This window comes from Cariama cristata, unplaced genomic scaffold, assembly GCF_000690535.1.
Source record: "Cariama cristata isolate BGI_N322 unplaced genomic scaffold, ASM69053v1 scaffold7866, whole genome shotgun sequence".
Lineage (NCBI taxonomy): Eukaryota > Metazoa > Chordata > Aves > Cariamiformes > Cariamidae > Cariama > Cariama cristata.
The window spans coordinates 42,642-64,777 of NW_009622669.1; the positions used below are offsets into that span (position 1 = coordinate 42,642).

Here is a 22,136-nt window from a genome sequence, read left to right on the forward strand (position 1 = left end):
CTAAAATAATCAGTCTCTAATTTTGAACTCCTTTGTATGCATTAATTCAACCCCAAAAGCAACCAGTGCTTTATAAAGAGGAAATTTTAATCAGACAGACTTATGCACCCTGTTTTTTTCCCATTATCTATTGAGGAGGGTTATAGTCATTACAAATGTCATTTTCTTTCAAAATGCAAATACAAAACACTGCAGTGTGTTTGACTGAAGACCTCAGGCTGAAAGCAAATCCTGTCTTAGGTGATTTTTACTTCAAAGTCATAAAATACTCCAGACTGGATCGGTTTATGGACTTTGATAAATGTAAGGGTTTAATATAAAACTTAAGACCAAGAAGATCTCAAAGGTTTTGGGATGAATTGCTAAGTTTTTCATAGTTCTAGCTCAGACTTTTCCAAATGTCTCAGGCATAATGTTTGTTCTTATTCATCTCATTAGGTGTTAATGTAGTGTTGACCTTGATCCTAATCACATGATGGCATCTCTAAGTTGCTTACCTCATTAAACTGTGAAGTAATGTGTTGCATTCTGTATTTCTTAGAAAAAAAAATGCTGCTCTGACATTGAACAAGATGTCCTCAAATGATAAAATTATGAAAGATCAGGTTTCGGTATTATCAGAGTGTCTTTATTTCACCGTAGCTTCCAGCTGTTGTCATATGAATCTGAACACCTGTAATTAAAGGGAATTAATATGAGAACAAGTGCAAAAAAAGTTGACAATTTCAAAAGAGACAGCAGTGATAAACCAACTGTATGTTCACTCTGAGTAAGGCTTCCTCTGATTTGAAGGCTGTCTTTCCCAGGGGGACCTGTGGTACATTCCAGAGCAGCCAGTGCATACCTCAAACTGAATAAAAAACCCATCTCTTCATTGTCTGCACTATTTCACTTAGCCATAAAAATACATAGGGTCAACTCTTTTTACTTGCTATACAAACAAGCTAGAAGAGGTGAAGAGGTGCCAACCTGTACACTACCAAAATTGCATGATATCTTGGTCTGAAAGTGAACCTCTCTTTTTTTATTTTTCAGCAGTAAATTACTGAATCTGTATCCAATCTGTATCCATGGTGTTTTCATTACCTTATAGGCCCAAATCTTCATATAAGCTCAGGAAGCAGTGCAAGAGAAACTAGCACTATCCTCTGAGAAACTAGCATCGCGCGATCATGCTGCTAGAGCTGTAACAGCAGCTTTCAAGCCACAGTGGGTTAATCCAGGCCATTTATTACATTTGGTGTAACTGAACTAAGTATGAGAGATCAGAGCGGCAAGATACACAGCCTGATTCTTATAAAATGCCGTTTACCTAGGAGTACGTATCAGTTTAGATCAACTGGAATTCAATCCCAGAAGTGAGGCTAGGGTTGACATGTAGCTGGGACAGACATAACTAAGGGACACATGCGTTGCTCTAGCTTCCAACTAGAGAACTTGTTTTTGGTTAATATTTCACAGCAAACCAAAGCCAGCTGACACGTCCTTGAATGCAGCATCTCCTGCTGTTAGAACCGCAACCAAGCATCAAGAAACGTCCAAGGTACCATCTGCCATGGTTCAGCCTGTGTCTGTACCTGTCCAGCCTGTATCAACACCGGTTAATCAGGTAGGGGAGACAATAAGGGGAACTTCAAGGACCAAAAGCAAGCTCTTAAAAAGATGTTTCTTCTACAGTTTGTGACTCAGAACCCCCAAATTTTCTAGTTTTTGCTTTGCTGTTGAACTTCAGCCTTGAACCTGACAGCCATACACAGTAGTTGCATACAGAGAAGAGATGTCCTGCCTACTAGCTAACCTTTAGCACCTGGCAAAGGGAAGGGAACCTTTCATCCCCAGGTTACAGGCATCTCTGCGGCAGTGAGCAGAAGGAGCAGCTGCCGCTAGCTCAGCCAGTGGCGGGGAAATGTGGGTGATCCACTCGGGTAGGGGGGACCCCCTGCCGCTAGCTCAGCCAGTGGCGGGAATCTGTGTGCACTCCAGCAGGTCAGAGACTGCGTGCCGCAAAGGGCACTTGGATGTGTAAGTCAACTCACTAGCCTCTTCACATTGCAGGCTGACTCATTCACTTTCAATAGCGGCAGCCTGTAACTTTTTCCTCTCCCTCTCTACAGAACTCACTTGAAATCTTTTTTTTTTTCAATGAAACTTATTTTAAGCTAAATCATTTCACTACTGTGTTTACTTTATATGTAGATACGCTTATTTACCACATAACATTTTAATATCCATATCAAAGAATTTCTAATTAATGTTCACATGCATTTTGAGTCCTTTTTGTTGCAAACTACCAGAATATTCATAACTGAATTCTTTCCTAATAGGAAAGAAGAGCCACATTTACTTAAAAATAAAACTGAAAAGTTAAGGAGAAACTTGCTTTACGCTGCCTTTTCAATGTTTACAGCCTAGAATTAGGTAGCAACCAATAAACAGATACTGAATAGGTGAAGTAATGCATGTTTACTTTTGACTACAAAGAGAACAGAACTAAGATTTTGTGACATTTTGCCATTTTGACAGAGGTTGCCTAAGTCAAGAGTTATCTCAAAAATTACCACTTTTAATCTTGGTGGCTTATAGGACACCATCTACAAAATTTGGCTGTTTCCTGAGATATTGAATCACTAATTCTGCTGTTCTGGGGCAGCTTCTATTTCACTAAAATGAAAAAGTCTGTTAATCAAGTTATATGAGGAAGTTTTCCAGGAGGAGAAGAATTTCATTTTGATTTCACCGAGTAGGACCAACAGAGTGATACTCCACCTCTGTAAATCGTTTGGGTTTGGCAAAGGAGAAGAATTACAGTAGCAGTCACACACATTACTTGACTGAACTTCTCTTATTAACATCCATAAATATTTTGTAAGTAGGAATTATTAAAAGGAGACTACCACCAAGCAGCCTACAGAGATTTGCCTTAGTGAAGTATTAATGAAAGATGCTAACACACTGCAGAGAAGTTTTCCTTGCCATGATTAACTCAATAAGGCAATAAGGCAGCAACAGCATTTCTGTTACTCAGGCTTACAGTAACCCATCTGGGAAGATCACTAGCAGTTGTCTACAATAGAGCAACTCTTATTAACTGCATTAAATATTTTGCTTTGGACTTCACGCACCAAAATCTCTTTTGTGTCATTCCAAAAGCATGTTTCTCTTGTATATGGAAAAATAACCTCTGTACACCTAAACATCATCATGTGATGTTTTGCAATCTACAGGCTCAAAGCCCTACTAACTATTTGCAAGGACTGGATGGAAGACCTATAATTGCTGCTCCCGTATTTACAAAGGTAATTTGTTCTATGACGTTCGAAAACTAAAGAGGTCAATTAATTGTATGGAGAGATAATTAACATTTTCTAGCTATCAAAGATTAAAAAAGGAATTATGCATTTCTTAGGCCATTCAAGGATTTAAGTGGCTTTATGAAATCTTACTGAAATCAGTATTGCTTCCAGACCAATAAGACATTTACTGACTATCTATTCATTTTCTCTATTAGATGTTACAGGATATTTCAGCTTCTGAGGGGCAGCTTGTTGTCTTTGAATGTCGGGTAAAAGGAGCTCCTTCCCCAAAGGTTGAATGGTATAGAGAAGGAACACTGATAGAAGATTCTCCAGATTTTAGGATATTACAGAAAAGTATGTTTCTTGTGTGGAAATATTGTGTCTAATAAAATATAGGCAAGCAACAAAATTGCTAACATAGCAACACTTTGAATTTCTTATTACAACGGTAAGAACTATGTAAGGCATATTTATGGCAATAAATCCGGGTTCCAGAAGCCAAAACTGTGGATGCATTGAACAGCATGCTCACAGGTAGTATCTGTCTGAGATTCCCCAAACTGTTGCATTGTTTTGCCTTCTGTTTTGATCCCTTTGCCACTTCAATGTCCTTTTCTAATTCAGCCTTACTTCTACTGTTTGTTTTTGGTTTTGCACCATTTATGCAGAGTTCCATTGCCCATAAATCCCTCATCTTTTAGTTAAGTGCTATCGTAATAGTGTTTATGGGCATTTAATTGCTTATTCATCCACAAAAGTAATCTGATGTACACGTTAGCATGCTTACACATATATGTGTCTGCACATGCTACATGATGAGTTGTAAACATATACTTCTACTTTAATTTTCAAATGCAGTTGAAACAGCTGCAGTTTTCTCATAAGTCACTGGAATGCTAAAATTGCTAAAACTCAACAGAAATTCCTTAAATACCACAGTAAATCAAACCTAAATGAAACAATGTTTTATCATAACAGGATTTCATGTGTGTAATAGTTTCAGAAATTGTCTTCAAGACACAATAAAGTGGTACTGAGATTGCAAAAAAATACTTCTTGCAGAATTTATTTCCTGTTCATAAGTTCTCGAAAGTATTCATAACTGTTCATATTGTTCAGTGGATTTGACATACCATTGAGTACAAGGCCTGGCTTTCTCCACCACCCCTTAAACAGAAATTGGATCAAAAGGAGTATTCCATGATATTGAGAAGATCAAGCTTCGTATTTAGTGCTTAAGAAAAAAAAATTATTGGCAAAAGTGAGTATATTCAACCTATTAATTCTGCTCTTCTTCCCTTTAGAACCACGGTCTATGGCTGAACCAGGTGAGGATCATCAAAAGGCTCATACTTTTCTGATTACACAAATGTGGTGACTTAACCTCATAAAATATTAATTATTTAAACTCCATAATGTAATTCACATAATTTCTTCTTTTATCCATGATCTATAGCTACTTGTGAGATGCATTTCACCATAGACTGTTCCATAAACATATAATTTGAATTAATTCTATCACTTTTTAAGAAAATAATGTTTCCATTCTGCTTTGACCCAGTTCTAACTTAGGACCTAAATGTTTTGACCTTATGAACTAAAGATTAACAAAATTAATGTATGAGGGTCTCCTGTATATCTGAGGTTCAGAAGTACACCAGATGATGTAGGACTGAGCTATTTTTATCTAGTTTACCAGTTAGGGAACATTGCATCAGATGTTTAGCCATGTCAGCCATTCCCTTTGCTCCTTACCAGCGTAACATGAGAGTATCGCATCAGGTGTTCCACCCCTGATATCAGCAAATCCTATAAAAGTGGCTGGATTTGCTAATTCCAAGGGTCAGAGCAGAATGTAGGCTACTCTGCATGATTACAGCAAAGGAGCCTTATAGATTTTAAACACTTTTCCATGAGACAATCACTCTCCTAGTCATGCTTTTCACTACTAAAGCTGCCTCCCATAAGATTGAAAACTACCAAAGGAGTATTAATTTTTATGGAATATAAACTTCTGTAAGTCTTCTCCTTGCCCTATTAAGAGATTTTACCCCAAAAAGTGTCTTGAAAGAGACTCCCACTCTCTGCAATGTCTCTCTCTGAGAGTTAGGAATGAATAAATGGAGCTTCTACCAGAACCCACCGATGCTGTTCCTTTACTGTCCAGTGGCATCACTGCTGAGTAATGTGAAGCAGTTTTTAGAGGCTAATCAGTTGGGTGCAGTTGTCACTGCCTCATCACCTGCTGCTCATTCAGAAGGAATCTGGATTTCCATGCATGCAGTGGTTGGCAAATCCAAGTACTATAAACTAGATACTATAATGCCTTAAACTACTTCTATAATCCTAGTACTATAATAAACTATTATTCTCCTATAGTTGTTAGCAAATAATCTCTTTGTTGCTACTAGATTTTTCCTCAGTGATGACATGAAACAATCAAGTTTAAGTGTGGTATGGTCTTCTACAGAAACACTCATAAAATATTAATCCTGTAGGGGTTTAGGAAAGTTTCTTGCCAAATGGTAGCAAAATAGTCACTGGTTAGTTGAGGAAATGCTATCAGCCCACTTTTCAATACATTTTAGATGTTACTGTCCCTCCCCATCCCAGCTACCCAGCCCAACGAAAGATTTAAAATTGCATCACCATAGGTATTTATTAGCTGGTCATGCCAGATAGTGATTAGACAGGAATGTGATAACCCCCAGACTGACTTTTCAAGAAGGAACTTAATTTTTGCTAATACAATTTTCCTAACACATTTTTGGTGCCCACTAATCTTTTTCACAGAGAAGTGAAAAGACAACTTTCTATAAGCACAATTAGCACAATCCCCTCTATCTGCAAATCTGCACTGCTCCTTTCAGAAAACGCCAGCCTATATGTATATGTTTTGTATTTCTTCACCTTAGAGTGACTGCACTTGAATTATTCCTAGTTAATTATAATTAATCTTTCAATCTGCAAAGAGATAAAAATATATGTATTTTAGTGAGTTGCGAGTATAGATATTTCTCCAACTTAAATTTTAAGTTCTTCAGAGAGAAAGTCTGTACTTCATGTGATTAGGAAAACATTTTCTAGTGTTTTGCAAACACTGCTGACACCTGTTCTTCACTTTCATTGGGCATGCTGGAGCACAGAGGGTACCAGTTGCTGCAGACAATGCTGATAACAGCTGCTGCACACAAAGGCTGCCAAAATTGATAATTCTGATGAAACTAAAATCAAACTGAGCAAGGCAAAAAACTTTAAGGAAATGTCCCCAAGGGCAGCCAAGGCTTTATGGGTTTGTTCAATGCATGTTCACATCAAGTAATATTACTGCTCTGATGCTTTGCAGAGGAAATTTGTACTCTCGTTATTGCTGAAGTATTTTCAGAGGATTCTGGCAGTTTCACCTGTACTGCAAGCAATAAATATGGCACAGTATCTAGTATAGCTCATCTAACTGTCAAAGGTAAGAGTTTGTTTTAGTCCTTTACTTGCGAGTAAATAGAAGCAGAGCAGGCTGCTGCACTGTGCAGCCCGGGCCGCTTATTAAATATACAGATTGCTATATCTTTTCAAAGTGTCCTTCCCCAATTAGAAATGTGAAGGAACAAGGAACATTAGAGAATGAATCCCACACAGCCCTTCCAAAAACACAGCTCTTGCTGACCTCAAGATCTGGGCAACAGCCATTTTTGGAATCTCTATGGACTGTCTAGTCTGCTGTTTCAATAACCCTTTGGTGCAGAGCCCAAAGGAGGAAACCTCGAAACAGATTCTTTCATGCTGCCTACATGATTTATGCTGCCAAGGCACTAAGCAGGTAGGTGAGCAAAGTACAGTACATAAAAGCATAGTGCACTGTTGCCTCCAATTCAGCTCAAGCTCTGGCAGTGTTCTTCGTAACTAAAAAGTCAGAGAATTCTCTGAAAAGAAAGTTTGTATTTCAAAGATGCTAGTGGAATTCACGGGGACATGGCTGATGACCACTGCTGGATCTTGGAAACTAGAACTGTGTCTCTTTTTCCCCTGCCTTTACAATATTTCTTTGTTAAGGGAATTTGTTGTTAAACAAATGGGGTCAAACAACTCAGTCCAACAACTGGAAGCACAGCAGAGTGAGTTTTTCCAACCGTAACTTCTGTGATTTCATTTCACTATAATTTATGGTATTTACATATCACCAAAAGTTTGATATTTGCTATTTCAGCATCTGAAGACAGTAGTAATGCTGCTATGAGCTCAATCAACTTAATTGCTGCTGAACATCAACCTCCCCCAAGTACTCCTTCCCATCGTGTAGTAAATCAAACCCCCAAACCTAAACTTGAAGGTGTTCTTGTGAACCACAATGAACCCAGATCGAGTTCCAAGATAGGTCTCCGTGTGCACTTCAAGCTGCCTGAAGATGATAAAGGAAGTGAATCATCATCGGAGGATGGACCTGGTGCCACAAACCAAACCAGACCCAACTATTTCCAAGAAAGGATAAACGGACAGTCAATGAAAATACCAGAGCCAACATCGCCATCCAAGGAACCCCCCCCAGTACTGGCTAAACCAAAGCTGTAAGTAAAAGGGATTCCAAGTCTCAGGAGCATCACTGATATTATTATTTAGTATTCATAGACCGTGACACTATTGCACTAGAGCAAAAAACTCAAACGCAGAACAAAAAGACAGTCAGTATCACATGGTGCTGGCCTAATTAACCATACTCTTAGAAAACATATTCTACAGAGCTAGACAATTCTTTCTGTATATCCCTCTTGGGAAAAGTGTTCTCCAACTTTAAAAGGAAAATGTTTTCCCTTTGAAATTTTATTTAATTCCACAATGTTTTCTGCTGCAAACAAAAGGTGAACAACACTGCTTTTATGCAGGCAAAATAAAAGCAGGTTCTTCAAATATATCTCACTCAATTCTGAGCATGCAATTTTGCCAAAACCAGACACATTAGGTCTTATACATAGTATGGGCTAGCATACTGTAGTATGCTATATATATTAGCTAGCAACTGTAGTCCCAAAGGCCATGCCCTCATGACTTTTATGTCTCACAAACGTCACCTCCTCCTAAAACAGATAAAATACTTGGAAACGTTTGGTAATGTGAAACCACTCGAACTAAAAAGCACCTGCATGATTAGGGCACTGTGAACTGAAGGGAAAATTTTAAGAAGTAGCGTAGTTTTCTTAATAGGACAATTTATGGAATTCACACTGCAGTTTATTAGGAAATATCTTTTCAGAATTTTTGAAACCTCTCAAATGTAGTTTAACAAAAAGGATGCAGAGACCTTAATTTCATTTCTTAAATAGGTAGAAGCTTTAACTGAAGGCTCAGGAAGGACTTTATAAAGTAATTCATTGGTAGTCTTAAGCAGGGATGTAATTTCATAGCATAAACATTACAAGTGAGAAGACAGCATTTACATACCATGCAGCAGAGGAAGAACTTGGAGCAGTGTTTTTTTAATTTGTTAAGCCCATATTCACTGCCCTATATACTTTCAGAGCTATAGTGTGTTTAAGGGGGGCAGCAGTAACAGTATTTAAGTTGCCCAATGCTTGCATTAAGCAGAATTTCTCTCAAACCACGCCCTGTCCCAAACTGTAACAAAGGAGTGCATTATTATGCAGATGTATATATGAAGGACACAAAATCAGGATTGCACAACTTCTAACTCTCTAACATTCTACTTTATGAAAGCTTGAAATTGCTATCTTTATCTACCTTTAATGTGATTTTTGTTTAGTACATTATAGAAAATAATTCTTTTAAATAAAAAGAAGTTCTGTTGACTTCATGTATTTGGTTTGACAGTACCAGTTGTGGTTGGTCTCTACTTCTACATTTTTCACTTTTTAACAATAGTTATTTAATACTCGACAATTTATTATGTAATCATTTCCCATATCCTCTATGTACTTTTTGGTTTTGGAAGGGGAAAAGCTAGCCTGTTTTCCATATGCTGTTTTTCCATATGTATAACAATTAAATAAACCACTTGACAAGGCAAAAATAATTTTCCTTAATTGCAAAGTAAAAAAGCCCTGAAAACACATACAGTAGATAGCATCTAGGGAACAAATGATGAAATGCAAGTCCTCTCCGAATTATGCACTCCTGTCCATCATCAAATGTCAACACCACCTAAACTATATTGGTAATGTCTCTTTTGGTGGATTATTACAAAGCTTTATCAGCAAAAACACTGGTTTCAGAACCCACTTCAATAGGAGTTAGATAACTGCAATCTGGCTTACAAACGCTCATTTAAAATTTGATAAACCAAATCCTACTCTTAGTTACACAAGCAGAGAGGTACTAAGGTGACATAGAGCAGAATTTGGCAACGCTATCCCTTAAATATCTTCAAGTAAGATTTGTATTTATATTTCATGTGTTCAAATGCAAGAACCATCTTCAGTTAAATAATTTTCAGACAAAAAACTTTTGTACCTCTAGCAAAGAAGGGAAGAGGAAGGAAAAGTTTATTTTAGTAGCAAACTAATATTATGCTCTTCTCATAATGTTAGAGAATATGTCATGTAGCAGTTTCCCCTACCTCTTACCGTATCACAGCACATAGAATTTTCCTCTCGCAATTCAAATATGGAAATGTAGTCAGCCAGTACATTCAGGGCTCATGACCGATTTTGCTCATCTTTGTTTTATATGCAGTGATCACACCCAGTTAAAACAGCTCCACAACCAGGTCTTGCTTGAACAACAGCAGGTGCATCAGACATCTACAAGAGAGTTGTCATTCAACACAGCTTTATTGAATTCTGCTACTTCACTCCATCAACACTCCACCTCAACTCTGTACAAACAAAGTAAAGCCTCTGCTTCACAAGCATTCAGCTACAGCCGACCTAAGCAGTTCCTACCATCACAAACCACGCCACCAGCCAGCTACTCTTCTAGCTCCTCAGTTACAACATTCAGCAACATCACCCAAGGAACTCCAAGAACAAATAACAAGGAAAATTTCACAGGAAATCCTTCACCTGCCCAATCAAGGTCTTCAGGAGGGTTTACGAGCAAAAGTGAACAATCTCTACCAAGCCCTAAAGAATCCATGGTGCTTCCATTAGCACTTTCTACATCTGGTGTAAAACAGTTTCAGCCGCAGAGTGTGACTCCTGCTCCGATCTCCCCAACCGGCCGGATTCAGAATCCAGTAGCTTTCCTTAGCGCTGTTCTTCCTTCACTTCCTACTATGCCATCAACCAATGCTATGGGACTGCCTAGAAGCACACCAGCCAAGTAAGTAGCACAAACCATGTGCGCAGAAGCAGGGACAAGACTAAATCATAAAGGAAACTAAGACGTGTTTCTGTTTAAGGGTTCAGTGGGGAGTTTACTGAAATGCAAGTCATTCATAAAAAAGCCAGTTATTCATATATTCTGGTTATTTCATCTAACCTTTACATTCAGTTAAGAAAGGAAGGGATAGTAGCTTCTATAACAAGATACATCAAGGGTAAGGTAAATTCAAGATAGAGAGATGTGAGTTTATAAACAGATATATACAAGAATTTGGGGGCTCAGAGATTCATAAGACTGTACTAGTGGGAGAAAAGAGATTTCATGAGCTTACAAGGTAAGTCACTCTAAGACCATTTGCCTATATGAGCTATAAAAACATTCTTACCTATTGTAAGCAACAAGTAAAGTTTTAAAAGGTACCTCAAAAGGTAAGTTGTTTCTTAGTCAACGTAGATCTAAGAAATAACTTACGTAAAGATATTTTTCTGATTGCAATACTTTCTATATTCAAAGACCCCCAGAAAAATCTCAGAAGAGTTAATGGTTTGCACATAAATATTTTAATTGACAGCCAGCATGATTTCTGTGACAAAATGGCTACCACCATACAAGCAAATAAGGATGATGATGTACTGGAAAGGTTGCGGCCTTAAGAGTTCCTTCTTTACTAGTAGAGTTGAAATCAATATCCCTTTTGTGGACCATGTGAATCCTGCGTTAGCACGTCTAGCACCAGTAAAACTTTTTTCCATAGAACTCCAAATTCTGCACAAAGTAAGGAATATTACCCCCTTTTACCAATGGTACACTTCAAGGTACTGATAGCCATCAGTAAGTCACAATCTCCTAACTATCCTGCTGATACTACATCAACCAATCTGTAACTATAACGGAAAAAAGTGTCACTGTATACATAACGTTCAGCGCTCTGTGTGCCAAGAAGTCCTACTGCTACTCACAGACTTCCTAGTTGCCTGGCACAGCCACATAATTGTCATCACTCTGTGGCACGTGCCTGGAGACCTTCATGGCCCTGGCATCGTGGGCAGGCATACATAATAAAGATACAAGGTTCACAGTGAAGGTTTTAACCGTACCCAACTCAAGCCTTCGGCCTGCTTTCACAAGGTTGCTACAGCAAGCAAAAATCAACTGCAACTACTCATACACTCCCTTCCTCCCCTTCAGAGCTGGTGCACAAGTGCCCAAGCACTGTTCTCTTTGCATTAATGACACTTAACCCTTGCAAAGTGCTTTACTCTTTCTAACTGCTGTCCAGGCATTACCAAGTAAATCCTTACAATATGCCTTCCAGGTAGAGTGGCTGAATATTGTTTTCTTCATTTCACCTTTCCTGGGTCCCAGCCAAGAGCTGAATCTCCACGCAACTAGAGCTCACCATGCTCAGATTCAAATCCAGATCTCTACATGGGAGAGAGTGAAAGTGAGGGCACAAGAGATCAGGAAGGAACCTGAACAATATCTGTGCTAATCTGGGAACATCTGCTGAAGTTTCAGCTTCCTTTTTTGGCATTATCAATTATAATAATTCTGGTTACAAAAGCAATGAGATATCACCATGTCTGCAGAACAACAAAAGGAAGATATCTTGCACAGCAATCATCACTTAGGCCTTTTACCTAGACCCCCTGTCATTAAGATCCCAACTCCTGATAAACTACTAGAACATTGCACACTCTCTAGGAGCGTGCTGTTGCTGTGCTTCAGCAGTGCACTCTCACAGTCTCCGGACAGTCTTAAGAAAGAATTTAACTATTTTCAAACCTTACTAAAATAAAACAGACCACATCTATAAAATAAAAATAAAAAGAACTGTTGATGTTAGGTGTCATAAAAGGGTGAGAGAAATGAAAGAAGTAAAAGTTTCATAGAAAGAGTAAATGATCAATGAAGATGTGAGATACAGATCAATGAGAAATTCTATTAACTTTTGAATTATTGCCTGATACAGTAAAATGTACAAACTGTATACCTATGGTAACACTTACACACATTTCTTTAGCATTCATTGTGACATCATTACTCCAGGATAAATATAAATGGAACTTAGATGCTTATTATAGTATTACAATGCTTATTCTCTTTAAGATGTGTGTCCTTAATTCCTACTGGCATGAGAATGGGATGCACAATTAAAATAGCACCAAAAAAAAAAAATCGAGTCCCATATTGTGCTTTGGCTTCTACATAAAGAAATAATAGGTTCCTCCAGACAACTGAAGCATAACATATCATATCAGACAGGTGACAAAAAAAAATATATACTGGTTGCTGCATGTTAGTATCAGAATTTTCTTTTAATAGCCCGACCCAGGGATTAACAAAGAAAAATCTGAAGCCTCTGCCGTTAGCAACAGATGATTCTATTCGGGAAAATAAAGCTGCACTTGTAAAGGACCTGGAAAGAAAACTGCATTTCAGAGAGGACGTTAATCAAAGTAGTCAGCAGGTAAGAAAATTGAGTGTTATTAAAATAAATTTCACTCATGAACAAGACATGTATTATGACTTGTGGAACAAAAGGTCTTTGTGTGGTTGAGCTGCTACGCTACTTTGCAGAGTGAGCTTTTGTGGTAAGTACTGGTTTGGAATAGCAAACTGGAGCTTTAAACAGGATGTATGAAGGGATGCAGCTGAGGAGGGTTTACTTTGTGACTCAGTAGCATTTTTAATTTCTGATCATCTCTATTAGAGACCAGTAAGAATGTAAAATGTCTTTCTTTTCATGGAAGCTTCTGTATGTTGGATTTCATTTTTTTCACTTTACAAGTTGCTCAACTCATTGCACACACACACATTCATATACCATATATTTTAAACACAAATTAAGGAGTAATCAAACTGTTTAAGAAAAAGTTTCTGGTTTTACTTTGATTGAACTAAAAAGCAGTATTCAATTTTTAGCATTAAACCTATTTTTCCAAATCTTCTGACTTATATGAATTGACAGGGACATGTTAGGAACTTAAAAAAGTTTTCGGTAGCTGTTACTGGCATACACCGAACTTCAGGCCTAGCATTATTAGAGTTCAGCAACATAACAAGCCCTTTACAAAATTCAAGGAACTAAATATCAGTTAATTTTTAACTGGAATCCGTGAATTCACTGAATCTGAGCAGTGTCTATGAAATTAAAGAAGAAATAAAAAATGAAATAATACTTTGAGGTTGAAGTCACTGTAAATCAGGTTCAACCACCCTGAAATAACAGTAGGACACACTAAGGACTGCTAGATAGCTGTTCTGTCTGTAGGCTATTATCCTGCTCTCACCTTGGCCACAGAGCCCTCCACAGCTGTCCTGCCAGCTCAGGCTTAACGCAGCAAATAATGGTTTACCCTGATCTGTCGTCAACAAGGGAAATTTTCACAATGTCTGTTAGCCCTTCTGACAGGGAACATGCAAAGATAAGCAAAAAGCCATGGAGTGTCTGAAGCAAATTACCCTCTGTGGACAACTGCAGGGTAATCCCTGTTTTTTTAATTTTGCTGTTGACCTTTCTTTCTGACAGATCACGCTGCCAAAGCACTTTGAGTAAAACAACTGGCAAGCTGTATGTTTTGCAGATGAATCACAAGTGTTACAATTTGTACTTGCTATGGTAGTAAGACAAATTATTTGGAGAGCTACTGTGAAATACCAATCAGTCTTTCGAGTTAACTGCATGGTAACCCCTTTAGAAACAATGATCACTACTAGTGTCAAAGTTATCTGCTGACAGCAAAAGTTATTTATATACTTATTCGCTATTCTGTATGAGACCAAACCAAAATCTTGATTCCCAAATCCTCCAAACACTGAAAAACTTCAAAGCTGGCACTCCTCTAATTGTTATGGTAATTAGAATGCCAACGGTAACGAACTAGAAAACAATTTTAGGACTGCTCAATAAAAGTTCCCTCATTTTCCCTTCAGTACCCACCTTCAATCACTTCTGATTTTATTCTTCCACATCCAGGAAAACCACTGCTCAGACTGACTCCAGCAAATTCAAGTCTGAGTTTCCTCCTCAGTGAAAGCAGTGCTGATTCAAAAGAGATGAGAGGATGCATAGTATTTTCCAACATTCCTATTGCTTTGCCATTTATAGAACAATCAACATCACGAGAATAATATGTTGGAGTGCTGGATTCACACTCCTAGGTTTTGTCCTGTTTTTTTCCGCTCGTAGTTAACTCAGAATTAAAAAGGAGACATTTTCATCCTATATATAGCATATCTGCATTAAATTGATTATTATAACGGCAGGGAAGGGCTTCTTATTCACTTTCTCATAAATAGGAATGCAACTCTCCTCTGTGTGAGAGATCACTGTATGATGAATGGAGTACAGCATCCAATAAGAATCTCAAAGTGTTGGCTTACTTGTATTTTCTACATGTTATTTTAAAAATTCCTCCTCATAAAATGTGTCCTATAGCGTATTTTTATTTAGACAATTGTATTGTAATATTGTATATATCAATAGCAGCATTTGGTCTCATTTACAATATCTGCAGAGCATGAAAGGATCATCCAGAATGAAAGCTGTAGATGACAAGTCCATGCCTTAAAGTACTGGTATTGTCTTATATTACTAGATAAAGTGCAGTAATGAACATGAGTGATTTACATCCTAGTGCTCTATTTATTATCTATCACTGACTTCCATATGAAAAGTGTTTAGCTTACAAGTCAAGATTTTCCTAAGTGTCAGCATTACGCACTCAGCATGATATCTAATAATCCAGATGTACTCCTTCTGTTTCATCCAGTACATCATTCATCACCAACAATAAAGAAATCCAGAATCAGAACATAGTTGATAATTTTGCTGATGTTGCATGAGATAGAACAGATTAGTCTCTGGTTTTCTACAGCTATGATAATCATGCAGTGCTGACAGAAATACAAATATGATTTTGCTAAGATTCTAGCTGCAACTTTGATCAAGTACATGTAATAACAAGCTGTCATTCTTACCAGAAAAAAAACACCATACGTGTCATTTATGCAGATGGTAGTCTGCCATATTGCCAGGTGAAATTTCATCACAATTATGAGTGTTGGGAAAAAATGTGGTTCAGTTATACCAAACATCTTCAACCAGATTTGCTCAGTTCTTTCAAACAGAAGATACACTAAATGAGGATTAGCTTTACACAATTGCAGGAAGATGTTAGGACAAATCCCAGGATATAGAAGACTTAACTCAATTTCTTCCTTGGCCTGAAGACATTAGAATTCATAACTCTAAAGGACAGCCAAACTCCTTGCCAGTGGGTAGGTGTACTGTTGGTGCTGTCCCAGGTTGCACAAATAATTAAGCATTCTTTATCAGCAGGATAAAAATCTGGAAATTCCACCTTTCAGAACAGGTACCATAACAGGAGCCTCGAGCCTTTCTCTCACCTTCTCCAGCTCAATGAATAAAAAGACTTTCAGGCAGTGTGGAACAGGCCCTCCATTAGCAGGACATTTCAGGGAACATTTCAGCTTAATGGTTAGGGTTGTCTGAGGAAGCTGCTAGAATCCTTTCTTCCAATTTGTGTTGGAGAAAAGAAGCAAAGACAGGCTGAGAGAGACAGAGAGAGAAAAAGAGAATCACTCTCCGGCCTAGGAACTAGGACAAACACCTGGATTCTTGTTCTTGCTGTAGTGGATGTTTCAGTATTTCTACAAAGTGAAAGAGGACAAGAAGGACAAAGAACTTCCCTGTCCACTCTTCTCTACCCACATAATGTTTTATTAGCATGGAGCTTAGAGCTTCCTCTTGGGGACTGAGGTTGACATCCTGTGAGACAAAGCACCCCGGTCTCTTAACCTCACTGAGTGTCTGGGCTACTGCCCCATTTGATGAAAAGAGAGCACAGCCACTGTTATCTCCACTTCCCCAAATCTGTCAGTCTAATCCATTGGGCCTTTTATCTTTCTTACAAGCAAAATGTCTTGATAATGTTCAGTTAGAATATGTCACGTAGAAATAAAAAGACATGTGGGGAGAAAAGGGCAGAAGGAGAATTTGGGGGGATTTTGGCAAATGGAAAAAATATAAATGTGTAATGCAAACTGATTCTTTTACCCTGGTATTTGAAAACATTCACAGGTTTCACTAATGGGACTATATAGAGAGGAAATTCAGCTTTACAGGCAAAACTTAGAAATCAATGATATTATCTCCTCAAAACTTTGCTACACAAATAATATAAAAAGGAGGTAATTAAACCTCAAAATCCTGTACAGTCATAAAAATAAAGGAATTAACTGAGCAATAATAAAGGCAAGGATAGTTAAGTACCTGGGCCTGGATTATACCTTTTGGTTATAAGAACTACAAACCGTGCTCACCTATCTATGTCATTTACTAGGAAGAATATCATGTGGCAATGCTGGTTGGTTGTGTCTTAGGTAAGACCTAGACAGCAGCGTGGTCACTGCCTTATTTTTAGGACTAAGAGTAAACCTACAGCTGTTTAGAAAAGCATGCACAGCCCTCACATGCTGATAAGTCTGTGGGAGCTGGAGATGCAAACCTCATTTGCTTTCTTTTCTGTTTTCCTCTTGTTCAATCACTTTGAGCTGAACTGTATTTCAAATATTGTCCAGCTGTGTACCACAGATGACTTGCTAGATGCTTCAAGGGTTTGTGTTTACATTTGGATGGCATGATATGCATGCCTTGTGCCTTGTAAGAGAGCCCAACATAATTCATCTGCAAGAAATAGGTTGCTTCAGTGATACCTCTTCATGGGACATAAGTGAAGAAAACGGGACATAAGTGAAGAAAAGCATGCACGTTGGATCTGTTGTTTTTTGATTCCCACTGCTGAGGCGGGGGGTGGGGAAGGAGAGAGAATCCAAACTAAACAAGATTTCAGTCAGAGTAGCCTAGATTAGAGTTTGAAGCCGAGGAGTGTTACAGCTTGGCAACAGACACTGAGATGCAATATATGCCAGTTTCTTAGATAAACTGTTAACTGGATTTAGAATAACTCTGCCAAAAAGCCAATCTAGTAAAAGTTACAAAACTGGGATTAAATTGGGAAATTTGTCTGGAGTTGGCACTAAGTGGTAAACAGATTATGTTTTTATATAGTATATGAGAATCAACATTCAAATAAAGTTCCTCTACCCTTTCTATTTGTGATAATTTGCATGGGTTACTATGCTGACATCAGATTACTTTGACGCTACAAGCTTCTACTAACTGTTAGCATGTATTTTCACTAAGATATGAATCTTGCTAAAGTCAACAGCAAGATAGGTTTTAACTTTAATAGATCCAGGATTTTAGAACTCATATTCATACACAAAGGTGCTTAGAAACTTACAGGAATTACTACAGTCTATGCAATTCCACTTTTTGCGAAGAAGGTTCACAGGTAGCAGAATGGCCCAGGAGCTGAATTACTTGACCCAAGATCTAGGAGACCATGATCCAACTCTCTGCTCCATCACAGACTTTCTGTTACCTTAACAGGTCACTTAACTTCTTTAGGCCTCAAGTTCTCCTATGTAAAATGCAGGTAATAGCCCTGCCCTGAAGTGTGCCTTGCTGTCAGGTGCTCAAAAAAATAATGGTGATGGGGCCAAACAGATCGATCACAGAGACAAAATTAGATCAATCTGTACCTTCAGCAAGACTTGCATTGCGAGAAGATTTTGTTTGCTATACTGGTCAAATTACAACCATCCAGCAGCACCCTACAACAACACTGCCGAGGCAGTGCAAAGGCTAGCGACTCCCCAGAAAAGAAGTTCCATTTCACTTCTCCAGCTGCCCCAAATTTCCACTAGTACTTGTCTGGAATGCTGTGCAGCTCACTTACAAGGTGCTACTACTGACTAGAGAAAAATGGTACAGAACTGCTTAAGACAGATATTCACCAGTGCGTTTCCTGGCTTTGCTCTGGCCAGTTTTAAGCCTTTTACCCTTCTAGCTACGACTTAACAATATTAATGCAACCAGCACCACCTACTCCCCTTTTGCTAACACATGTAAGTAAAATATCCAGGTTTCAGCATACATAGATATAGATAATTATATGCAATTATAATATATATGTATTATAAATTTTCTAATTTGTACAAACATTCACACGTCTACATAGGAGCTTGAATTTTACAGGTTCCTAGCTGGGAGATAGCACAATTTTAAATACTTGGCTACTATACTAAACAAGTATGTGAACTGCTGTCTGTAAAAATTTTGTGTTCCAGCAAAGTTGCCAAAAAGCAGCTAGAATCCTACATTTTTTACCCAAAACCAGAGCTTGAACCTTTGTACTCATTCCCTTAGTCTCCTCAGTATGCTGAACTGCAGCCTAGTTTTAACATTGTACCCAGTGATCACATTGACTTGTTCTTTGTGTGATGCTTTACGAAATACTTGTCTGAACCACAACCACAAACACTTTGCCCTACTCCACTTATGTAATCACATTCAGAAATAGTTTTACGGTTTATGTGATAAAAGCAGTTCTTCAGAAAGCCATATTAACAACTATTTTCTGTTCTTGCTAATCCTAGAAGAAAATCTATCAAACGAGCAAAAACCTCCAAGATTATATTCTCTCTACAACGGTGTATTTCCACTTAATTTCTTCTTACATACCATGACTTCTTTTGGATGGTAATGAATCTGAAAAAAAAAAATCCTTCTGAAAAACTGAAAAACTGCTGACTAAACTCCCTCTCCTATAAACAATACTGGACTCTCCCATTAGCTTGCAATATTTCATTGCCTTTTAACTCCACTCTGTAGCATTTTGTTCTGGAGTTAATGCCTTACTTATTAATGTGATTCCTTGAAAGTGTAATGGTAATGCCTTCCTAGCCCCATTTACTTCCCTCTGCTAGAGAACACCATATGATGAAAAACACACTTCGGGGACCAAGCAACTCCCCAGTCTTCAACTATACCGTTGAGGATGTATTAAAAGTACAATACTGCCTTTTTAATTTGAAACATTATTCTTGTCATTAGCAATTTTCATTTCCAAAACCCGCTTTTAACAAAGTCACCAGAAAACTGAACTAAAGAAAAATTTGATCTAGAGATTAGTCACATGATTCTGAAGAGTCATCACATTCACGCTTTGTAGGTCTAATGAAACATGCATATAGCTCAATAAAGTTGAAGACTCTATACAACTAAGATAATCCAGTGGCAGATTTATGTACTGCCATAAAAGAATGATGTTAACTGTTGGTAAGGTTCACAGGGCAGTAAATAACTGGTCTGCTGACTTCCAGATTATGCAGATTGAATAGTTTTGTATGATAAAGCAGACACAGGCCCCATACTTTTTCTTCCTTTGTTCTTTATTATGTTGCACTTACTTAAAAACTAAAAAGTGTTGGCTTTTGCAAAAGCCTTTTTCCAATTTTTAGCCTTCTAGGCTACGGTTTTTGGATTGCTATCTGACTCTGAGAAGTCTTAATGCTTTTTGTTGCCACTCATTTTATTCTAATCTGAGTTCAGAGTTGCCCTCTCTGAGTAAAAATTCTTCACAGACTTACTGTGTCTAGCTTCTGAGATAACCAACTTGTAAGTCACTTCACCTACTCCGTCCATCAGCCCTGTTGCCCTCTAAACATACACAGCACTTGAAAAATGGCTTATCTTTGCAAAGGGGGTAACAGTGGTCAAAAGAGCTCACATATGCTAAATGAGAAACATGTATGTAAAACAGTGTATTTAGCTTTATAATTGTGCTGTCATATAACCAATATCCAGAAATAATTGCATCATTTTTGAGAGGTTCATTACACAATAAACAGTTTAAACAGTTTAAACAGGCTGAAATGAGACTCTGTATCATACTTGCTATGTTGTACTGAACTTCATTCATGTGACATATCACTGGATGATGGAAAGTGAAGGAGAGAAAGAGATTAGCCCTAGCTTAATTAAGCCTTAATTAGCCTCCACATTTCCAAAGGCCACACAGCATGTGAAATCCCTGAAAACAATTTCATTCTTAGAAGAATTATGTATCTTCAGGTCCTACTGGAAAATTCAGACACTCAAGGTAATCCTTTCTCAGTAGATCAATTTTTTGGACACACATTTTGCTCTCTGCTGCCAAGAACTACCTGAACAACATGAAGGAAACTATTGAAAACTCTCAAAGAAGTGGAAGGAAAACAAAACTCCAAATATGCTCTTCAGTCCATTGCTTGCAACAAAGTATTTAGATCTGAATTCCTTAATTTATGGGAAACTCTGGAAACAAAATACGACTGCAGTACATTTTGGTGACATGGCTGCTTCTTAGAACTTAGTAGTCACTCCCTGATTTTTACTTGATTCTTCCTTCCTAAAAACACACAGGCCTTTTCTCAGTATTAAAAGACTGATGGCTTAACTTTCCCTTGGAACACTATGACCAACTCTTGCCACCTAAATGGAAAAATGATAGCTTTGGTTGGTCAGAAATCAGAGAATCTCTGGTTTTACGCTGGCTTAACTGGGATTAGAATTTGATCTATTAAAGTGATTTGTTGAGGTACGCTGTGTGAAAGAAAAAAAGCTCAACAAGATGAAACTTTATAAGGCTGGTTGTTGATCACCAGCTGTTGGCCAGCCCACAGAGCAAACAAAGCCAACTAAAAAAGTGGATGATACCATGTAGAGGCTGGCTCCCACCCTTTGGCACAGGTCTCCCACGCTTCTACAGACCTGCAAGCTCAAAAACTCCTGCTTGGCAAAGCTGTACTTGCAGTGGTGCATTTGAAGAAAGTATCAGAGGGCAGATTGTCCCTGTCACAATGGAGGGCAAGTGTTAAAGGTGAGGACGGTATCTGGAAGGGGGGACCCAACAACTTAAGCTCCCTGTGAATGCTCCTGTTACCTTGTAATTATTGGCACTGCTCCAAAGCTGCGTGGATGGAACAGCCCTGCAGCATCAAAGAAAGGAGGAGTGGAAGGAGGACTTGGTTTCCAGTAAAGAGAGTTCACTCATCAAGTCCCTTCCTCCCTACTCCAAGCTGTCTGCCTTCTGCTATAGCTAATCTTTACTAGAGCTGACCTAAAAGCAACCCCCCAAATAAAGATTTTTAGATGAAGAGACCAATATACAACATCTACCATTACAGTATCAAAATCAGATATTACCAGGGTGTTTATTCCACCACGGCGATTTCCAACTTTTTTTACTTCATGGCTGCCACAGTTTCCTCCTCTCACCCCCAAGTCTCACAGACCCCTGTCTCCCCGAAACTTCCCTGTAACCTCTCAACCTTAGGCCAATTTTGTCTCCTCGGTCTCCTGAAGACTTTGTCAGCTAAAATTTTGTGCTGCCTCTCCATCTTTGCCCCTTACTATTCGGGAACTACTGGTGAAGAGCATAATCAGCAGCATGATGGAGTGGCTAAATGATCAGGGATATAAGTCCTGGTGATTCAGGATCTTTGCTGGTTCTTTAATTAACTTTCTACAAGATTTCAGACAAGATGCATTTTCTGCACCTTGTTTTTCCAGTAAATGGAATATATCTAAGGATAGGCTACGTCCTTATTTACCATTCACCAGTTTCTAAAATCTATTTAAAAAATGAGAATTAC

The 22,136-nt window shown here is 38.2% G+C and overlaps 1 protein-coding gene across 1 annotated transcript in view; it reads left to right on the forward strand.

Moving 5' to 3' along the window:
- MYPN (myopalladin) overlaps nucleotides 1-22,136 on the forward strand; it is a 47,764-nt gene that overhangs the window by 14,111 nt on the left and 11,517 nt on the right. Inside the window, exons 4-11 of the mRNA XM_009702417.1 lie at nucleotides 1,462-1,609; nucleotides 3,225-3,296; nucleotides 3,509-3,650; nucleotides 4,601-4,624; nucleotides 6,643-6,759; nucleotides 7,501-7,858; nucleotides 9,978-10,565; nucleotides 12,894-13,038. Coding sequence (XP_009700719.1) covers nucleotides 1,462-1,609; nucleotides 3,225-3,296; nucleotides 3,509-3,650; nucleotides 4,601-4,624; nucleotides 6,643-6,759; nucleotides 7,501-7,858; nucleotides 9,978-10,565; nucleotides 12,894-13,038 — 1,594 coding nt within the window. The remainder of the gene's footprint in view (nucleotides 1-1,461; nucleotides 1,610-3,224; nucleotides 3,297-3,508; nucleotides 3,651-4,600; nucleotides 4,625-6,642; nucleotides 6,760-7,500; nucleotides 7,859-9,977; nucleotides 10,566-12,893; nucleotides 13,039-22,136) is intronic.